The 14,733-nt window shown below is 45.1% G+C and overlaps 2 protein-coding genes across 2 annotated transcripts in view; one reads left to right on the top strand and one right to left on the bottom strand.

The window, feature by feature from the left end:
• Nucleotides 1-4,464, top strand: part of ankrd34a (ankyrin repeat domain 34A) — a 6,992-nt gene extending 2,528 nt beyond the window's left edge. The window contains exon 2 of the mRNA XM_015391277.1: nucleotides 2,416-4,464. Coding sequence (XP_015246763.1) covers nucleotides 2,496-4,091 — 1,596 coding nt within the window. The 5' untranslated portion in view covers nucleotides 2,416-2,495 and the 3' untranslated portion in view covers nucleotides 4,092-4,464. The remainder of the gene's footprint in view (nucleotides 1-2,415) is intronic.
• A 5,363-nt stretch (nucleotides 4,465-9,827) lies between these two features.
• Nucleotides 9,828-14,733, bottom strand: part of LOC107095265 (ras GTPase-activating-like protein IQGAP1) — a 23,272-nt gene continuing 18,366 nt past the window's right edge. The window contains exons 23-33 of the mRNA XM_015391285.1: nucleotides 13,679-13,763; nucleotides 13,225-13,457; nucleotides 12,987-13,119; nucleotides 12,802-12,904; nucleotides 12,574-12,697; nucleotides 12,406-12,493; nucleotides 12,115-12,327; nucleotides 11,877-12,037; nucleotides 11,667-11,792; nucleotides 11,482-11,590; nucleotides 9,828-10,663 (exon numbers count right to left, since the gene is read on the bottom strand). Of these exons, the coding sequence (XP_015246771.1) occupies nucleotides 10,550-10,663; nucleotides 11,482-11,590; nucleotides 11,667-11,792; nucleotides 11,877-12,037; nucleotides 12,115-12,327; nucleotides 12,406-12,493; nucleotides 12,574-12,697; nucleotides 12,802-12,904; nucleotides 12,987-13,119; nucleotides 13,225-13,457; nucleotides 13,679-13,763 (1,489 nt within the window). The 3' untranslated portion in view covers nucleotides 9,828-10,549. The remainder of the gene's footprint in view (nucleotides 10,664-11,481; nucleotides 11,591-11,666; nucleotides 11,793-11,876; nucleotides 12,038-12,114; nucleotides 12,328-12,405; nucleotides 12,494-12,573; nucleotides 12,698-12,801; nucleotides 12,905-12,986; nucleotides 13,120-13,224; nucleotides 13,458-13,678; nucleotides 13,764-14,733) is intronic.

The raw sequence follows: 14,733 nt of genomic DNA, 5'->3' as shown, positions 1-14,733 counted from the left end.
AAAATAAGTAGTAAAGTAAAGTAAAAATATCAGAAAAATCTACTTGAGTACAGTAACGAAGTATTTGTACTTCGTTACTTCCCATCTCTGAATCTAACAACAGAGCTAACTTGTTTATCTAGTTTTAAACAGCGGTTGAAGGTAAAACCAAGATTCCTAGCAGAGGTCTGACAAAACCGAGCTAAAGAACCAAGAATCAGATCTGGATTTTTAGTATGAAGACTGACCAAATAATATAACTTGAGTTTTACTTTGATTAAGGTGAAGAAAGTTTTGTTCTATCCAAGATTTGCCTTCAGCTACACAATCTATCAATAGCTGAAGAGATTAATTTTCCCATTTTGTAGTTTAAGGGGCATATAAATCTGAACATCATCTGCAAAGAAATTAAAAAGAAACACCAAACTTATGGAAAATCTGACCAAGAGGCAGTAAATACAAAATAAACAAAATAGGACCTAGAATTGAGCCTTGGTGAACGCCATCCTCTAAAGGTTTGGCCCCAGAACAGCATTGGTCAAGATGAACTGAAAAAGTTCTCTTTTCTAAATAAGATTGAAACCATTCAAACACTGGGCCTCTCAGGCCAACATAATGTTTTAATCTGTGTAAGATTTTGTTCACTTCTGTCTCTTTGCCACACAAATTAAAATAATTTTTCTAATTTTCTTGGACAGAGTATGAAAAATTATTAAAAAAAAAAAAAATCACCACCGGCTTCTATAAGCAAAGCCCCACTTAACAAGTCTGTGCAGCATGTCAAGCCAGAACAGATGGAGAATCTGGTCATTTTATTAAGGATCCCCATCAGCAGTAGTTCACATGTTCATAATGTAGTAAAAAGATGAGATCGATGTGTAAAGAAAAGAAAAGCGCAGCAATAAACGGCGTGAGACAGTTTCTATGCTGACTGAGGCATAGAGGTGATTCTTAGAGAGCGATCTGGGAAGTTTTTCTTTCTTTTTCATAAAGATGTGATACGCTGCTTACCTGCTCTGTCTGCACCCCGTTATTTTGGGGGGTTTTTTAGGCTCATAGAGGATCACTATTTTACTATATCAGTTTTTTTCCCCTCCTGAATTAATTTTTTTGCAAGGAGATTGATAAACTGCGCTTTCTGTCCCTCATTGTTTTTGTGAGGCTCAAAGAGGATCACTACTTTATCCGTTCTCTGTCCTCCTGAACTCCTATAATGTGCAAAGTTTTGTTTTTTAATGTTTCATTCATTGTTTTTGCACCACTCTGTCCTGCTTACTATTTACACTATGTGCGACTCCAAACTGACTAAATTTTATTTTGTATTTTGCTGGAGGTTTCTCCCTGTTAAAAGGAAGTTTTTTCTCTCCACTGTCACTACAAGCATGCTTAGTTTGAGGAATTGCATTCGAGTCAATGAGTCGATGCAATCAACTGGTTTTCCTTAGATAGAAAACTTTGAATCAATCTGACTGGATGATCTGGTTGAACTGTAAAGTGCCTTGAAATGACGTATTTTCCTCCAAAGTAGATGTGTTTTACTTTTTAATCGTAAAAAGATTGTCAGACCCATGAATTGCTAACCTGACTCCGCCAGATGGATTTGCTCCGCATATCCATCTGGAAACCTTCCGTTGAAGTAATTTTGGGAAGGGGCGAAAATACTGGTTAGCTGATTGGCCTATGTTGGTGATAGACGGGCCAAATAAACCAATCAGATCAACGAAGCATATGACGTACTAACAGAGCGACGACGAAAACACAACCACAAGCCAGGCTACTCTTGTTGAAACCAGTCGGGAGAAGAGCAAAAACATCTTTTCCTCTGAGAAAAGCCTCCAGAGCAGTGTTTTGCTCTTCTTTCAGTGAAGAAATACTCTGTAATTCCGATAAAACTTGCTCGATAGCCACGCTAACGCTAGTTTCATCGGCTGAAGCTGCCATGTTCTTTAGACTGAACTGTCGCGCTTCTTGTTGCGTCTCACCTCAACCCGCCTCAAAGCCAACGCTGATTGGACGTTCGTTTGGTGAACGGCTCCAAATTTTCTCTAACGGAGAGTCTCCAGACTGATCTGCGAGTGAAACCTTGAAAGCTCGCGAGATCAGGATGGTCTCACGAGGCTAATGAATTGCAGCGTAGTCTGACTAAAACAGAACTGGGCTCTATCTCAGTCGGAGCTATGCAGCCCTCTTGTGTAAATTCGTGTTGAGTGTGATCATCCCCACCGACTTTCAATGAGCGCTAAACGCCACGGCCTCGTCCTATGCGATTTTCTGTCAGATCAGATGTAACATCGGATTTGGTGTGTTCTGACCTTAAGCTGCTTCGAGTCATAATGTTAGAGTGCCATCCTCCTCATCCCTTCTACTAATTAAATGGCAGCATGTCTCTTTGTTTGCTAACACGTTCAGGTTTTAATTGCTGTCTTTTTCTTGCAGGTCATGTGACTTTTTAGAGAAGATGTTTGGCCTTAACAGAGCTTCCAGTGGGCAGGAGGTCTGAGGAGAGGCAAAGGATCATGGGAGATGGAGGGCCTTTGCAGACCGAGGGGAATGCCCTCCTCAAAGCCGTCTTCCAGGGGAAGCTGCGTCTCGCCCGGTTACTTCTGGAGGGCGGAGCCTATATCAATGAAGGCAACGAACGAGGAGAGACACCAATATCTGCTGCCTGCCTGGGGAGCTATGACGACCCACAGACCCGCCAACGGATGGTTCGGTACCTGCTGGAGAAAGGGGCCGACCCTAACATCCCTGATAAGAGCGGGCGCACGGCGCTGATGCACGCCTGTGCTGAGCAGGCAGGGAAGGAAGTGGTGTCACTGCTGCTGGAGAACGGTGCAGATCCCAGCCTCAAAGACTATTCTGGCGCCTCTGCTCTTGTCCACGCCATCAACAGGGGAGATCGCGAGACCCTGCAGGTGTTACTAGATGCCTGCAAGGCCAAAGGCAAAGAAGTAATCATCATCACCACCGACACTTCTCCATCAGGCACCAAGAAGACTAAACAGTACCTGAACTCACCTCCCTCCCCATGCATTGTGGACAAACTGTCTCCCGCCTGTATGTCACCTTCAGATGTAGAGATCGGCACTTCGTCGCCAGCAGGAGACAAGAGCAAGGAGGGGATCTTCAGTTTTGCACTCACCTCAGCATTACCCCTCCCATCAGCACGGCCTCCAGGTGAGAAAAGGCCCCCTCCTCGAAAGCTCCTGAAGAGGCTGAACTCCGAGCCTTGGGGCCTGGTGGCGCCCTCCATGTTAAATGAAGTTCCTCAGGACAGATTGGCTCAGGGTCTGGAAGAGGAGGGCAGCACAGACGTGAGCAGGATGGTCTCTGAGATGAATGGCCTGTACGTCTCAGACCCGCTGCGACCTCGGTTGTCACGGCGACACAGCATTGAGACCCATGACCCCTGTTCACCTAAACCCATCGACCGGTCCTGCTCTGAGGACTGCACAGGTCTTTCTGCCCCTTCTTGGGCCGACAAGGTCCAGCAGCACCAGATCCTATACCGCAGAAATACAGCTCCAGAGCCACAGGAAAATGCTGGGGGGCCAGTGGCAGTGGCACCCCGTGTTCTGGCACACCCTAAACTTACCCGGATGGAACACTATGAGTCAGACACCCATCTGTGTCCAGAGTCCATCCCTGGATCTCCAGACTCTGGACGGGTGTCTGTGGAGCGTCGAAGATACAATGCCTCCCCCCTCACCCTGTTGACCAGCTCATCCAGGGAGTCTCTGGAGAACATTCCAAACTCTGTGTCCCCCATTACTATGCGCAGGCGCCAGCCCGGTCTCCTGGAACGTCGGGGCTCTGGAACACTGCTGTTGGACCACATTTCCCATACCAGGCCTGGCTTTCTGCCTCCTCTTAATGTGAACCCCCAAAGACCCATCCCTGATATACGGGCCAACGGAAAGCCCACCTCACCCGTCCACTGCGGACACAAGATCCTGGTACCCATGGCCCCAACCTCACCCAAAAGGGGCCTTGAGTTTAAGATGAAGAAGAAGCTGATGAGAAGACACTCGATGCAGACAGAGCAGATGAAGCAACTCTCGACCTTCCAGGAGATTCTGGCTGAAAAGGTTGTTGAGTCAAATGGGGATTGATTACAGGAGGACGCAAAGCATAGTAGGTATCGACATCCTCTTCACCGCTGAGGGAGTCCAAACAAATTTCTGGTGTCTAAATAAGATGGTAACAAACAGCAGCTTGGCCGGAACCCCTTGATTGGACCAGTTTTAGTCTCTGTGAGGTTCAGGTTAAAGGTGAAGTTCTGATCCATCGGTATGTCCCCTGCAGCAATCAGTGATCCCAGTTTGGAGAATCAGTAGTGATGGTGGATATGATAACCATGTGCAGTAAAGTCTGGTTTATGCTCAGACTCCAGGTCGTCTGCGTGTGTGTCGCAGTTAACGCAGATATGCCCCACCCCCTTCTGCAGACATTCTGGTGAACCTCCCCAAAATTGTAGGTGACCACAGACAGGAGGCCTCTGATTGGTCAATTCTACATCTGCTCTACACTATGCGTATTTCCTGTTTGGTACCTAATGGCAGAGACTGTGGCTGTAGTGCCGTCCACAACGCCTGGCACACCTCGGACACTAACCCAGACACCGTACAGGACGCTAGTTTGTAGCTCTTTGCGACGGTCTGTTGGTTAGCACCCGAAGCCAGAACACACAGCGCCACGGCCAGTTTTTGGGAAACACTCACGGGGGAACTGTGTGTCGTCCGGCGTTGGATGACGGGTTGTAGGCGGCGAACAAGCTTGTCAAACCGACACACGGACATCCTGAAATACTTGAAATGCATTTCCTCGTCACCTCTCATCGGTAGCACAAGAAACACGCCACCCACCACACCTACAGTCCTAGCTAGTTCCTGATTGTCCCTCTTGCGTTGTGGCGTGGAATAACATAGCTTCTAAATTGGGCATAAATCAAAAATATCTTCGTCATACCTGCGACAAGCTAACTGCGACACACTGCTGCGGGAGTATACACAGCCCTTAAGGGTCCTGAGCCTCATCAGTCTGACCTAAAGCATCTTCAGACAGCTACATCATGGAAGCAAGAACCACACCCTCTTCAGGTGGGGGCCAGGATCACTGGCCGAGCCGTACAGAGGAAGCGGTGCTGGTTGGAGCGACGGATCTCCTCGACTGACCAGCAATGAGAACCTCCAAAATAATAGCAGCCCCTATCAAAGTTCTAATGTTCTGAACTGGTGATCAGCATCAACAGGAACCCGCGGGGGTCAGAGTTCACCCTCAGACTTTGTATCTGCTTCACGTCTGGAGGGATTCACAAAGCTGTGATGGCCAAGAGCTGAAAGGATCAAAGAAATTAACTGAGACAGATTAGGGAGAAATATCCTCACATCATTTCTGCTGTGTTGGCAATTAGGACCAACCTTCTATGGTGTGGAGGATCCATGGTAAACAGCTATTATCTAAAGTGGACTTTAGAACCATCTCCTGACCCTAATTAGAAGAAGCTTGGCTGCAGGGAAGGTACCGAACTTCTGCCTGCATCCTGCATGTTTTAGATGTGTCTCTTCTTCAAGGCGTTTTCAGCAGAACTTTAAACTGAGCAAGAAGTGGTGAGGGATTCAAACATCTGATGCAGGTTTGGCGGAACACTGAAACATAAAAAAAATAAAATAATAAAAAAAACTGGACCCTGAGGACCAGAGTATCAAAGGCACAGAAAAACCCACAGAACCTCGCTTTAGAAGAAACAAACTGATCCTTTGACAATACTCAAGTCAAACCAGGACATCAGACTATCGGGTCTCTAACGGTGACATTCAGGAGACCAAGTCAGAATGAAGACAGCGGTCATTAAACATCTGCACCTCCTCCAGATGTGGTTTCCGATAAGTTGCACAGACAGAAATGATCTCTTTCTCTGCTGAACCTTCAGTCTCCTTTTGTTGAATGATGAAATAGCGTGGAGCTTTGATAGGCTGATACTGACACCTGGTGGTCACAGCAGGAACAAACCAATCCCATAATCCCTGGACCAATTATTTCTAAATAATCTCAGGTCAGTTTTAATCTGCATCTCAGCAAATTGAAATATGATCAAATTATCTCAATACTTGAACTTAAAAAAATACTTTTATCTTACATCTTTTTTTCTGTCGATTTAGAAAATTCTGGCTAATGGCAAATTAAAACCCAACATTCATTTTCAGAGGAATCCCATCAGAACCGAATGATAAGGATTTTTATTACCACATTATTTCCCTGAACCTTATAAATTAATATGATTTCCTATTTTTATTCGGAGAAACTAAATTTGGTCTTTCTTGAGGTAAAAATCTACATCAATAAACCCTGAAATATTTTACTCTATATGTGATACCTCTATAGAACACCACTTGCTTGTGCTCTAGCACGGCATCATGCTCAGCACATCAGTTTTACTGGTAGTGAAATAAATGAACTTTTGATTTCTGGAGGTCCCCTCTAGATGTTTGGAGCCACAACCTTAATCCTTAACTACGTTTTTCCTTAGAGGAACTGTCTTTGCTGCAATCTCTGGTTCCTCCTCGATGAAGGACAGGAAGTACCTTACTCCTCCTCTGACCTCCTTCCTTGTTCAGAGACTGAAGGGTCTGGAAAGAAACGGAGAGGACTTGTTTAATGTTTACAGATGCACAATTTGCACCGAGGTTCTCCAGTAGATGGACCTGGACCTCCAGGGAACGGACAAAGACCAGGACCTAAAACCTTCACCTCCTTCTGAGGAAAGACCAAGGGCCTCATGTAGGGCAGTCAGCAAGAAAATAAGATGCAATGATTGTGACACCAACCAGGGGTTGGTGTCAGAGGAGTTTTATTCTTAGAGGTTTGCTATGATACCGATAAACGTGCTTAAGTTTTAAATCATTGAAACTCAAACTGATGAAAACCATCATGGAGGGAAACCATTTGAATGTAGTCTGTTTCAGAGTAGCTCAGCTTTAGGACTTTATGAAGGAAATCAGACATTTTTTTTAATGTGTTTTTGGGGTCGACTTCAGTTGAAACCTGACAGACAATCCAGAGTAAAAATAGTTTGTGTTTGTGTGGCCTCATTCAATGGGGCGCAGTTTGTAAAGTTAAGCGGTCAAAAAATTATGATCAATATTTATGGTTATTTAGCTTGTTTTAAGAGAAAAATAAGGGGGTTAAGTCATTTTTCACTATGTCATTCATTCATTTATAAAAATCTTACTTAAATAAATATTTAGTTTGCAAATTAAATATTTAGTTTTTTAAATAAATATTTAGCTCCAAATTAAATATTTAGTTTGGGGCTAAATACTTATTTAACAAAATGAATATTTAGCTAACACCAAGCTAGCTAAATATTTAGCTATAAATAATTAGTTTGTTAAATAACTATTTTATTTGGAGCTAAATATTTATTTAAGAAACTAAATGTTTAGCTAGCTTGGTGCTAGCTAAATATTTAGCTATAGATAATTAGTTTGTTAAATGAGTATTTTATTTGGAGCTAAATATTTAAGAAACTAAATGTTTAGCTTGGTTGGTGCTAGCTAAATATTAGGCAAATATGCAAATTCCCTTGCAGAAAAGCGGAGGTGAACTACAAAAGTAAAAGCCTGGGAAACTATTTATACTATTTAGTTTGGTTGGTGCTAGCTAAATATTTAGTTTGTTAAATAAGTATTTTATTTGGAGCTAAATATTTAATTTGCAAACTGAATAGTTTGGAGCTAAATATTTAACAAACTAAATATTTAGTTTGGAGCCAAATTTTTTATTTGCAAACTGACTATTTAGTTTGGAGCTAAATATTTAATTTACAAACTGAATATTTAGTTTGGAGCTAAATATTTATTTAATAAACAAAATATTTGATATTTAGGTCCAAACTAAATATCTAATTAGCAAAGTAAGATTTTTATAAATTAATGAATGACATAGTGAAAAAATAACCCCCTTATTTTTCCTCTTAAAACATGCTAACTAACCATAAATATCGCTCCTAATTTTTGTCTGCTTAACTTTACAAATGGCGCCCCACATCAATCAAACCCTAACAGCCCATGCTAACTCTGCTAACTTTAGCCTGCCATGCTATCATCATTTCTGACTGTTCCTCCAAAAAGGTGTGATTCCAAAATCAGGGAATCACCTGCAGGCAGCCTGTTAGCGCCACTGCTTGTTTAACTTCTTACCTATTCTGTAAAAGATCTGGAAATGATTGTAAATGAACCATGGCTAACTGCTAACGCTACATCTGCGTAACAGGTTATGTTATGTCTATGTGCCTGACCGTTCCTACATGAGGATCCCGGACTATGGAGTGAATTTTATTCGATTATTGTTGCATTTAAAGAATATTTTTTAAATGGAACTTAAAAAAAAAATAAAATGCATTCCCGAAATGATTGGTTCAAAGTTTTCCAAGGAAAACCAACTGATTGCATTGATTTGTAGGCTGAATCCCTAACCGGTTCCTAACCAATAACCCTTAACTATCTAGTGTCACTCCCAGTGATCTCTCACTCGAAGCTGTGGAAGGGGCCTTGATTGAAGGTGGGGGAGTATAAACAAGAATGGGACGGCGTCTTCCCTCCATCGAATAAGGAAAGCAGTTGTTGCTATGGCAACACAGTGATAAGGTGTTGTTTACTGATATATTTTACAAACTGCATTTTTTTCCAAATTGTATTTCAGATTAAATGCGCTTCTCTTCAGTCTCAAAAATACAATTGTGTTGTTGACATCCAGCAGCCCAATGAAAATTTGCCTTTAATGCTCAATATGTGATCAATGTGATCCTAAAACTGCAATTTGAAAAGAATGCAGCTTGTAAAACTAAATCTGAATGAAAGGAATGTAAAAAAAGAATAAGCTTTTTTTTTATTATTTTAAAGGGGTTTTTAAAAATCATTCATCAGTCATTTCTTAATTTCATTTTTTTCCCCTAAAGTTCCATATGCAAATTTTTTGTTGCTTAAAGAAATAATGGAACAAAGTTCACTCCCTACAAACCACTTAAATACGACCTCCTGCTGACAGACCAGGACTTGGACCTCCTGCTGCAGCTGGACTTGACCTTTGACCTCCTGGGTGTCCATGTGGACCTTGCTGCAGCTCAGTTCTGAACCGTTCTTTATTCTTTGACATTGGATCTGTGTTTAGATAAACTTAGAAATCCCAAAGAAGTGGTAACGGAACCAGAACCTATAAATCTGTAATTGTATATGTGCAATATGAGCTGTGGTATCACAGCAGCAGGGGGCGCTGCGGGACAATGATTGTTCACAACAGAAATGTTGCTAATAAAAGAGCAATGAAGTTTAATCGCTCAAGTTCTTTGTTCCTGTTCTGATCCGCATTGAACCCAAAGAGAAAGGGAGATGCACCGTGTAGAAAAATTCTTCCACATCCGTTTATTAAAATAAAGAACATTTTTGCAAATTCACGTTGTGGTTTTTAGTTTGGTCAGAACATCTGGGGAGTCGCTGCCATGTGGTACCGGCCCTGAATTAACAGGATGACACTTTATTGGTACAGATGAGTCTGGATCAGAATCTCAATCAATCCTGTTTACTGCAACCAAAGCTGGAACAGAACCAGCATGAGAACTAAGCCCAGTTCTGTTTGTGGTTCTCTCAGGAGGAACCTGCAGTAGATGCAGATCAACAGAACTAGAGTGGGGCATCAAAGTGTAGAACTGCAACAGAAAGAACCTCTGATGAAGCCACATGAACCAAACTAGCTAAATCTGGACCAGAACCACCTGTCCAGATGTTCTTGCTCCGAAGAATGGTCTAATTAAACGTTCCCAGTCAGTCAGAAATGTGCTGTGACACAAAAACAGAAAAAAAAGATGTTTATTGATGATTAAAATGTCCCATCATGTTAAAGTTGACCAACCAGAAATAAGCAGCTATCAAGTTTTCATAAAACAATGAAATCTGCCCGTCCGAACTAAGCTCCGCCCACAAATCAGGACAAAGTTCATCAGACATATAAAGTAAAGCTCCAACTTGTGTTTTCTGCTCATCCTGGCATCATGTTGAGTACAGATAGGAGTGTAGAGGGTGACCGCTCACTCTGATCAAGTTCTCAGGTGTCCAGGTCAAAATTGTAAAGTGCAAAGATCAGTGGAAGCATGATGCATCACTACGGTTCATAATGCATAGTGTGGAGTGAATAAAACAAGATAGGTTTATGCACAGATTAGTTACTCTGTTTAAAACCTATTAGATGGAGTGTGAAAGGAGGCAGCAGCAAATGAAGAACACCAGAGATAGGAGATAAACAGAAGCCTCACTCCGTTATACTGAGGCACATTTAAAACAACATAGATAGTAGTGAATAGATATGTCACTCTGCTCAAAATATGAACAAATAAAGCTTCAGAGAGAGGAGATAAATAGAAGCCTCACTCCGTTACACTGAGGCACATTTAAAAGACACAAGGATCACAAGAGAGACGTAAATGAAAACAGACGATAACTTTGATCGACAAACACAAAAGAAGAGACAGAGGGAGAGGGCAAAGATAGGAGTGAAGACGGGAGTGTTTCCTTGTTCATTTCTTGAAGAACTTCTTGTTCAGGAGGAAGATGAGCAGATTAACGTTGACCTTTGCCTTATCGAACATCTTCATCACGGCCACGCCCTCGTACTGCAGCTGTAGAAGATCCTGAGGAAACAACAAAACACCAGGTAGGATTTTGACCTGAGCTGCAAAATTTATCCCCGATTTATAGTTACAGGCTTCAGGAAGATAACCTGACTCCACCAAATCCATCTGGAAACCTTCCGTTGAAGTAATTTTGGGAAGGGGCGAAAATACTGGTTAGCTGATTGGCCTATGTTGGTGATAGACGGGCCAAATAAACCAATCAGATCAACGAAGCATATGACGTACTAACAGAGCGACGACGAAAACACAACCACAAGCCAGGCTACTCTTGCCGAAACCAGTCGGGAGAAGAGCAAAAACATCTTTTCCTCTGAGAAAAGCCTCCAGAGCAGTGTTTTGCTCTTCTTTCAGTGAACAAATACTCTGTAATTCCGATAAAACTTGCTCGATAGCCACGCTAACGCTAGTTTCATCGGCTGAAGCCGCCATGTTCTTTAGACTGAACTGTCGCGCTTCTCGTTGCGTCACACCTCAACCCGCCTCAAAGCCAACGCTGATTGGACGTTCGTTTGGTGAACGGCTTCAAATTTTCTTTAACGGAGAGTCTCCAGACTGATCTGCGAGTGAAACCTTGAAAGCACGCGAGATCAGGATGGTCTCACGAGGCTAAGAGGAAGATTCAATGGTTCTAGTTTATTTCAGCATAAAACGGTTTACAAGGTTTTGATGTAAAGAGGAGGTTGAAACTGCTATTGATATCATGCAGGCCTGGGGTCAGGGGTCAGGGCCCGGGGTCAGGGCCCGGGGTCAGGGGTCAGAGCCCGGGGTCAGGGGTCAGAGCCCGGGGTCAGGGCCCCTTTCTGGGTTGGCTGTACCTGATATTTGAGCAGGAATTCTTCCATGGGGACTCCGAGGAATCGGGCCTTGATGCTGAAGCTTCCTTTCTCTGGTCCAGGTGAAATGTCAAAGACGACGTTCTTGAACCTGAAAGCGGTCACATGTTAGAACATATGATGCCCCCCCCGCCACGCCACGCTCATGGTTTTACGCGCGTGCTCACTGCGTGCTCGGCAGGTCTTCGATCTCCAGCAGCACTCCCTTCTCCTGCAGCCGGGCGGCGCTGTAGCTCAGAGCAGGCTGCTTCTTTTTCCCTTTGCTTTCTGCTGTCTTCTTATTGGCCGATTTACTAAAACACAAACCAACCAATCAGAGCTGAGCAGGTCGCTGAGCGTCGATGTTTTTTTAGCCAAAAGGATTCGTTTCCTCGTACCTGTTGGTCAAGTTGTCCAGACAGGAAGTGATGTAATGCCTGTAGAAGTCGACCTGCTCGCTGTGGAAGCTGCTCTTCTCCTGCAGACTGCCGAGCGTCTGGCGGAGTTTCTGAAGCTCCGCCCCTCGGCGCTGACGATGCAGGCGCTGCTGCCGGATGTCCTGATGGAGCGAACGGAACCGCGGGAGTTAAGGCTGTTACCTGAGAAACAGGCACCATCACTGATGAAGCCCGTTACCTTGGCGATCATCTGCAGGATCTGGTTCTCGGCTCGAGGCGGCCTCAGAACCCCGAGCGCCTCCAGGCGACACAGACTCCGCAGAATCTTCCTCTTCTTCTCCTCCAGACTCAGGTTGCCGTTGGCGACCAGCGACTGGTTCCTCTTCATCTTCTCAGGCGTCTGAGCATCCTGCCGGGCGCGGCGCTGCATCAGCCAATCGTGACACACTTCCTGTTTGGAGAAAATCGGGGCTAAGCTCCGTATCTGGGCTGTTGGGGTAAAAATAACAGATCTGCAGGTGTTTGTTACCTGGTCAGGTGAGGTTTTTCCTCTCAGCAGATCCCTCAGGGAGTCTCCTGACTGAGTCCTGATGACGTCGATGATCAGCTGTTTGGTGCTGAAAGCAACACAGTAACGATTAAGGTAATCAGAGGAAGCCACCGCACCGAGCTTCCTGCACAGGCGAGGCGGCGCTACCTGAGCAGCAGGCCACGGGCGTCAGGTTTGTCCTCCGAGTCGTTAAAGATGTCAAACTTGTTGGTGAGAGTCAGAGAAACCTCCGTCTTACTGGACTCCGCCCCTGGATCAGCCGCCGTCTCCCCTGAATAAGAAGAAAAAAAAATCCAACGCTAATGGGATCCTGGAGCTGACCCGGCATCGACATAACCGGGTTTAGAAGAATCGGAGAAGCGACGGCTGCCGTACCCATGAGCTCCTGAAGCGTGGGGACCGGGCCCAGATCATTCAGGATGAGCCTCAGGGGGTCCGACGGGTCCTGACACAAAACCTCCTGGTGCTCCAACAGCAGCTGCAGAGACAGAGGCCGTTTCTCAATTCACTACAACGTGAGTACGGACTCGTGTTCTTGGTTCTGAAAGGTTCCTCCTCACCTTGTGAGTGTTTAGCAGCTCGCTGACAGAGATGTAGATCACAGGCCTGTTGACAATCAGCAGCTCGGAGTATTCGTCCATGCTGAACCGCTCCTCTGGTTCTGGAACGTCGCAGACGCTGCGCAGGAACGTCCTGTCGGACAGAACAGGAGGCAGAATCAGCAGAACCCCCCCTGACTTCTACACTCCAACCGCTCCCAACAGGATGGTTCATCTCATGTCATTAAATGATCTGCACCTGAACTTGCTGTGGGTCTGGGTGATGTACTGGTTCAGGGTTCGGACGTGGTATCCGTCTCCATGGAAGTGTTTGTTGGCAGCGGCGTGCTGCAACATGCGAGCGATGGATCCCAGGATGTGGCGCTGCTCAGGCTGCAGAGTGGATCCCACTGACCGATCCAGCACGTCGAACCCGTCCGGAGCCACGATGGCCGGGTTCATGTAGCGGTAGTACACCAAGTTGCTGACAATCTGCAGGGAGCAACCCAGTTAGAGGTTCAGTTCCTTCATGGGCAGTTTGGGTCCAAACTTCCAGTATCACAGAACCATGACAAAAAGGACTTAATGTAGAACTAGAGATCTGTCTCAGAGGTTAGCAGCACCACATGCTGGATAGAAACTTTCTGCTCACATAAAATCATGAACCAGGAGGAACTGGGAAGAGTCCAGTAAGGCAGCGACTAGAGCCTCACCTTGTAAAGCTCGCTCTCATTAGCTGCAGGGAACTTTGTCTTCAACGTGTCTCTAAGAACCTTTGCTGTGTAACGAAGACCATAACTGTCAAAAAACACAACAAAGGTCATCAAGAAAAAGTCTGAAACCGTCAACCAATCACCAGCAACAGAACAAAACCAGAACCAGGATGTAAACCAGGGTACGAAGGCGAAGGAAGACATGGACATGTGAGAGACAGAGGATGGGGGTAAGGGAGGACCTAAGGCGCTTGAAACTCACTCAAGCTTTTTCAAAGCAAACAAATTAGAAAAAGGTGGATTATCGTTGGTTTAAATTCAATTATACTTTATAAATCCCTGAAGGGAAATTGAGGCCGTTTCTTAATTCACTAGAACCTGAGTACAGACTTGTGTCCTCGCCAAGTATGTAAAAGAACACAGGAAAGTGTGAACTCTGCTGCATTTCACCTCCTGTTATTAATAGTCTCTAGATAATTATAAATTCTTACTTTTTTCATTTATTGGGAGAATAATAATCACCAAAGTCAGATAAAAACACAAATCATTTGAACATTTTCCCAAATAGAACAAAAAAATTGCATCAGAGCTAGCGGTACTTCACACATGGCTATGCAGAGAGAGGTCTGCTGCGGACGGGCTAACGTTAGCCCTGGCCGCTGCAGACGGGCTAACCGCTGCAGGCGGGCTAACGGTAGGCCTGGTCGCTGCAGACGGGCTAACCGCTGCAGGCGGGCTAACCGCTGCAGGCGGGCTAACCGCTGCAGACGGGCTAACCGCTGCAGACGGGTCAACACTAGCCCTGGCCGCTGCAGGTGGGCTAACGCTAGCCCTGGCCGCTGCAGGCGGGCTAACGCTAGCCCTGGCCGCTGCAGGTGGACTAACGCTAGCCCTGGCCGCTGCAGGCGGACTAACGCTAGCCCTGGCCGCTGCAGGCGGGCTAACGCTAGCCCTGGCCGCTGCAGACGGGCTAACCGCTGCAGGCGGGCTAACGGTAGGCCTGGTCGCTGCAGACGGGCTAACCGCTGCAGACGGGCTAACCGCTGCAGACGGGC

The sequence above is a fragment of the Cyprinodon variegatus genome, unplaced genomic scaffold (genome assembly GCF_000732505.1).
Source record: "Cyprinodon variegatus isolate N-32 unplaced genomic scaffold, C_variegatus-1.0 Scaffold534, whole genome shotgun sequence".
In the NCBI taxonomy this organism is placed as follows: domain Eukaryota; kingdom Metazoa; phylum Chordata; class Actinopteri; order Cyprinodontiformes; family Cyprinodontidae; genus Cyprinodon; species Cyprinodon variegatus.
The sequence above is the reverse complement of the archived record's forward strand: the minus strand, read 5'-3'. Positions and strand labels throughout refer to the sequence as shown.